Source organism: Cucurbita maxima, unplaced genomic scaffold (genome assembly GCF_002738345.1).
Source record: "Cucurbita maxima cultivar Rimu unplaced genomic scaffold, Cmax_1.0 Cma_Scf00017, whole genome shotgun sequence".
Lineage (NCBI taxonomy): Eukaryota > Viridiplantae > Streptophyta > Magnoliopsida > Cucurbitales > Cucurbitaceae > Cucurbita > Cucurbita maxima.
Genome location: NW_019272033.1, coordinates 2,717,226 through 2,723,735, shown reverse-complemented (window position 1 = coordinate 2,723,735; position 6,510 = coordinate 2,717,226). Strand labels below are relative to the sequence as shown.

Sequence of the window (6,510 nt, the reverse complement as noted above, 5' to 3'; positions counted from 1 at the left end):
AAAAAAAAAAAAAAAAAAAAAAAAAAAAAAAAAAAAAAAAAAAAAAAAAAAAAAAAAAAAAAAAAAAAAAAAAAAGTAATTTATTGTTTATTTATTTATTTACTTTCATATATGATGATTTAAATTTATAATCGACTTTAATCAATTCTCGTTTTATATCGAGAAGAAGACAGTTGGTATTATAAGTTATTATAATCACGTAATTAAAATTTTAATAAATATCATAACGGTTAGTTTTGGATGTGAACCGTCACTACTTCGTTTAAAAAATAGTCTCGAACTTGGTTCAATTAGGAAAAAAGTACTATATTTCAAAAATACTCGTTAACTTTTAAAAATAATATTAACATTCTTTCATTTTATAAAAAAAAAATTATTACACGGTCTATTTCCATCTTATCAATTATCTTTGTACTTTTAAATTTTATTTTTAAACGTTTGAATATTTTTTAATATTTTTTTAATTATTTTTAATTGAGAGTATTATTGAAAATTTTGAAACTAATGATTCATGTACACGTGTAATTATATAAATAAATAAATATTTATTTATTTATTGGATCGATTTATGATTGTGGAGATTTGAAAAATGAATATGATGACAAAAATGCCCCCATTTTTCTTTCTACATATTACATACTCAAGTCCTTTTCTTCGTCAATTCGGTCGGTCTCCGTTGACTTGGGGTCACTGATTTGGTCAAAATTGTAAAATCATCTATTATTATTTCCGTCAAATTAATTCAGTCAAATTAATGGCGTAAATCAACAACCACTGCATAAACGTTAAACGTAGAAGGAAAAAAAATGCTTCAAAGTAAGTAAACTCTAGTTTAAGACATATTTTCGATTAAAAAAAAAGTAAAATATTTAAATTATTTACAGTAAAAATTCGATCTATCGATCCACTCGAATACGTTTAAACTAGTTAAATTATGTTCAAAGTATAATTTGGTTAGATCTTATAAATTATTGCTATACTGTTAATTACTCATAAAAAAAATTTAAAAGGGTCGGAGTATTTCTTATCCATCCTTAAAAAAAATTACTTTACTGATGTTAACTTTATCTGTCTTTAGAAGAGAGCTTCGATCTCGTTCCGATGTTTCAAGAGAAATTATCTTAGAAACCTGGACTAGACAGAACAAAACGTACTTTGAAGGGTACCTACGAAAAGGCAATTTGTATTGGCTGAAAACGAGCACTTCAAAACAAGTAGTAGACTATGAATGTCGGTCCTTAATGTTAGAGGGCAAAAACAATATTTGAAAAGAAACAACTTTGTATTTGAGGGTGAGGAATTCGTAAAACGTGTCCCTAAAGTAGAAGTGAGATAAGGAAAGAAACGAAGTCAAAAGATCACGTGCAAGAGATACTAGGTGTTAAACGTATAATAGATATACATAATAAAATAATCTACTAATTTACTTGTTTGTTACCATGAATCAAAGGAGAGTCTGTGATTGTATGGTTTGTTAGAATGTAATTCTCATTATACACATTTATAAATATATGAGTCCGTGACCCATATGAGTCACAGTGTCGTTTAAGCTAATAGAATATTAGAGTCACGCTTTAAACTTAGCTATGTCAATAGAATTGTCAAATGTCGAACAAAGGACTCCAAAAGAAAAGGAGTTGAGCCTTGATTAAGGAGAGACGTACTTTGTTCGAGAGAAGGTGTTGGATGAATGTCCCACATCGGCTGATTTAGAGAACGACCATAAGTTTATAATCAAGTAATATTATTACCATTGAAATGAGGCCTTTTGGGAGCCCAAAGAAAAGCCACGAGAACAATACCGCCAGAGACACATTCAAAATAAAATAATATATCACAATTTTTTTTTAATAAAATGGTTTTAAATAGAGTGAAGTTTGAATTTAAATTAGACCATTGGATCTAGGTCAAGTAAGTAAATCAAGGGCGGAGAAAATTTGATAAAAGAAAAAATATAATAATAAAGTTCAGTAACTAAATATATTTTGTAACCAACTTGATATTTGTTGTACAATTAATTCATAATAAAGAAAGCACGTAGAATACGACGTCGTTATATGTCGGATAACGTCGGAAAGAGGCCATTCCACTGGCTGAAACTCAATTTTCATCATTTGTGGTTGCAGAAAGATTGCTCCTCGTCGCTTCTCCGGCAGCTCTCAGGTGTGTTTTCCGGCCTTCTTTCTAACCCTAGCTTTAGATTCTCCTTTTTCTTTCTTCGCTATCGTATAAAATCACAGTGAATGGAATTAATCTGCGGTATTTAGTATATCTCTGTTTGGTTGCGGAGTAATTGTAAAATGCAGTATAGAAATTCAAGAAATTCTTCAGCATTTGAGCTTGGATTTTCCGTTGTTTTTGGATTTTATCAAATAATTTTTTCTTTGACTCGAGGTTAGATCGTTTGTATTTCTCAGCTCCGCTGCGTCTCGTGGATTAAATCGTATATGAACTTTGTTGCTTTTATCTTCCCTCTGTCGTTAACCAAATTAGGGAGTTCCGGTTCTTTCTGTTCGATACGATGCCGATTAATTTTTTGCGATTTCCAGTGAATTTATGATAAATGTGTAGTTCTCGGTTTGTGACTGAGCCGATTTCTCCAAGTAATAGCGGCAAGTATAGCATTGAGAAAGAAAGAAATTCTTATTGAAGTTTTCGCTTAATGTTTTTTATGCAATGTAAAGTTTCTCAGTAAAGCTTCTAAGTTTGATTATTAGCTTAAGTCAGTTGAATGATTTTCCTTTGAATAACTAGTTTTCTTGTTCATAATCATTCTTTGCTTATGCGTGTCTTTTGGCATTAAATGATTTCCAATCTGTTTTCCTTGTGAGTGTTTCATTTTCTCATTGGTCCTCTAGTAATAATCAGCCTCTGAGCTGAAGCTGATCCTACTTTGCAGATGTGAAGATCTTTTATTGAGAGGTAGAGGAAGAAGGGTACAATTTTCTTCTTCAATCAAGGGAAGACTATCTACCTGTTTTAGCAGAAATGGTGCAGGATTTGTCAATACACTCTCTGACATCCTTGGGAGATCCAAAGGTTTATGGATCACCTCTTTCATGGAGGGAGAATTTCAAGCAGACAAGTCCAACCCATTTAACTTCCAGGCAATTCTTTTGGCATCAACGCATGCGAAGCTTTTCCTTAGCTAGCCAACCCTGTAGATCGAAACGAGGAAATTTTAAGGTTAAAGCTGGATGGTTGTTCAGAGGGGGTGGACAAGGATTGGATGCTCGTATAGAGCGCAGTGAGAACGCTAACAATGATATTTTAATCTTCTTTTTCCAGTTGGACCTGGCAACACGAGTACAGGTATAGCAGGCTGTTGTTTTGTTATTGATTTGCTTGTATAAGTGACATAATAGCTATCTCACGAACAAGATTTTCCTGGTATGGATTGTTGTGTTGCAGTATGCATTGAACATTGAACAGTATGAAATTGCACAAGAATTGAGAACAAAGCTAACCGAGGTATTCTTGATTCGAAATAAAACGACTTATTCATAACTCATAGGGGCATATATTTTGAATTGTCTGTTTTACTTGCTAAAGGTCGAAGCAGAAGTCATCAAGCAGCAAGAATCTAAAAGGGGGTTGACTTCAAAGAGCGAAGTTCAAGACAAAGGTTTACATATCATTCGTTTACGGTAAACTCTCCCTTATATTATACCCATATTCGTATTTAGGTTATATCAATCAAATTGTATCTTTTGATCTTATAGTACTTTGGAATATTTAAACTTCTTGATCTCAGGTATTTATTGCCTTTTTCTATCTCTTTATACAGTGCAGATTTGCAGAAGGCTATTGAAAGTGAAAATTATACTTTTGCTGCACAGCTGCGGGATCAAATTTCCAAACTGGAAACTGAGTCCCTAGCTGCATCTGCAAAAGTTCTGGCTTACGAAAGTGCTGAATATAATTTTAGATTGGGACAGAAAACGAAGCACAAGATTTTTGGTATTATAGTTGCATGCTTTTCACACCAGTGTTTCAGCTTAATTTAATTGCTTTGAGGAAAAATATGCCAAGTTGAATATTATTGATACCCACTTTAGCAAAAGGCATGGATTTGGAGCGATCTATCAAATTACAACTTGGAGTTGCGACAATCATGGATTTTTAGATTGAAATGCAGCTTTGCAGAAAAAATGAGTAATGTAGAGAATTAGAACAAGTAAGAACATTCTTGGTATCTTGTAGGATTTTCCTGTTGGCGTATGAAATCAAATGAAGGTGAAACAAACTTGTAAAGAAATGGATGAGAGGGTTTATTGCTGTATAGTAATATTCAAAAAGATCATTCTCCTGGATCTTCCGATATGCCACACTGTTCAGCTATAGTTTTTATACAGTTTGTTCGTGTCTCTTTCTCGCACTAAAAACATTTTTCGTATCAGGATACCGAGGTGTGATTTGTGGAATGGATCCTGTGTGTTGTGAAACAAGTTCCTGGATGGAGATAGCACAAGTTGAAAAATTATCTCGAGGTTCGAATCAGCCGTTCTATCAGGTCAGGTTTTATCGACCTTGCTATGCATCTTTCTCTTCTTCTTCTTTGATTTTTATTTCATGTTGTTGGTATAAGAAGCAAGATCAAATGAAAAAAATAAATTGATTAAAAGTGGATAAGTAATCCTTCAAAAGAAACTAAAAAGAGTCATAATGTAACAGCCCAAGTCCACCACGGGTAAATATTGTCTTCGTTGGTCTTTCTCTTTCTGACTTCTCCTTAAGGTTTTAAAATGCGTCTACTAGGGAGAGGTTTCCACACCCTTATAAGGAATGCTTCGTTTCCCTCTCCAACCAATGTGAGACCTCACAATCCACCCCCTTGGGGGCGCAGCGTCCTCGTTGGCACTTTGTCCGGTGTCTGGCTCTGATACTCTTTGTAACAGCCCAAGTCCACTGCTAGCAAATATTGTCCTCTTTGGACTTTTCCTTTCGGGCTTCTCCTCAAGGTTTTAAAACATGTCTACTTGGGAGAAGTTTCTACACCCTAACAAGGAATGAGACCTCACACCTAATTAATTTCATTGGTGTTAAAAGATGTGAAATGACAATATTTACAAATGAAACCCATAAAAATGTCAACAGGGCCTGATTGTCTCTCTTCCATCTCCAATAATTCATTTTCAGGTTTTAGTCGATGTTCGTACAAACCCGGATTTGCTGGTTGCATATGGTAAAATTTCTACGAATCTTGATGGTTATAGATACAGAATTACTTAGATTTTGAATGTAGTTTGATTCTCCTGCATGGCTTAATCTCTTTACAATGTGCGTGGTGATATGTCTAAAGACCATTGATGTGGATTGTTCTTCTATATTCTATGATGCAGTTGCTGAGGAAAATCTTCTTGTTCCTGAAGAACCAGATACGGTGGCTGTCCGCTTCCTTCAATTCTATCATCACTGTTATTAGTTAGAACTTTGCTAGGGTTTATGAGCTGACTGTGATGATGATGATGTGCAGGAGAGGTTTGATCATCCATATAATTCCTTCTTATTCTATGGAGTGGATACAGCTGGGGATTTCATTCCTGTAAGGCAACTGCGGGAGAAGTACAATCGACCTCGACACGAAGTTCCTTATGATTCTCAAGACGACGACGAGCAACGAGGTGATGATTGAGCAGTGCACATTTTTTGAAATCCATCATTCAACACCTTCAAAAAAATGGTTTGTTCATCTCATTTCTTATGAGTTCTTTAATTCTCTCCTTGTGTGGTAAGCTTTCCATATTCGTTGATTTTCTGGAGATTTGATGAAACTTGATAGCTGAAAATTCTGAATCAGTATTATACATGTCATATATATATACACACACACACAGCATCGCGTCATTTTCTTCCCTTTTCCTTGATACTTATTTTCAAGTGTTATACTTGACAACGAGATCGATCAAGTTCTTCGTTTGATAGCCATTTAGTTTTGATTTTTAAATTTTAAAAATTAAGCTTATAAAACTAATTTCATCTATGGATTTATTTTGCTCAAGAACGTTTTTAAAATTCAAATCATTCATGGAATAATTCGAGAGAGGGAGATATGATGTAGTTTTATATAATGATGTATTTGTTTATAGCGGTCATGCTTGAAGGATATATCTTAATTTTTTTTTTTCAATACTCATGGACTATTTATTAGATCCAGAATTAAAATTTAACACAAAATAAAAAAGTTGAAAGAAATTATTAGAAAATTTTTAAGATTCAAATACTAAATATATTTGATCGGCCTAAGTCAAATTATAAAAATATTCTTTAAACTTTGTCATTTGTTTTAAACGAATATTTTGTTCTTTTAAAGTTGTAATATTTTTCTTGACCTCGTGAATTTATTATTATATTTTATTTTATATAAATTGAAAATTGAAATACTAGTATGATAATATTCAAATTTCAATTTGATTCCAAGCCCCTGTCACTTTATTTTAGGTGCAAAATATTCGTCTAAATCCTAACCAAAAAAAAAAAAAAAAAAAAAAAAAAAAAAAAAAAAAAAAA

The 6,510-nt window shown here is 32.8% G+C and overlaps 1 protein-coding gene across 2 annotated transcripts; it reads left to right on the top strand.

Moving 5' to 3' along the window:
- Positions 1-2,055: 2,055 nt before the first annotated feature.
- On the top strand, positions 2,056-5,845 carry LOC111492180 (clp protease adapter protein ClpF, chloroplastic). Of its 2 annotated transcripts, none has more exons than XM_023141441.1 (9): positions 2,056-2,163; positions 2,900-3,312; positions 3,412-3,471; positions 3,553-3,647; positions 3,788-3,960; positions 4,401-4,513; positions 5,140-5,185; positions 5,343-5,383; positions 5,477-5,845. In XM_023141441.1, exons 2-9 carry the CDS (start codon positions 2,989-2,991, stop codon positions 5,633-5,635), a joined length of 1,011 nt encoding a protein of 336 aa, XP_022997209.1. In that variant the 5' UTR covers positions 2,056-2,163; positions 2,900-2,988; the 3' UTR covers positions 5,636-5,845. The 2 variants fall into 2 exon arrangements, with proteins under 2 accessions (XP_022997209.1, XP_022997208.1); XM_023141440.1 differs by having other exon boundaries at positions 5,343-5,389.
- The last annotated feature ends 665 nt before the right edge of the window (positions 5,846-6,510 follow it).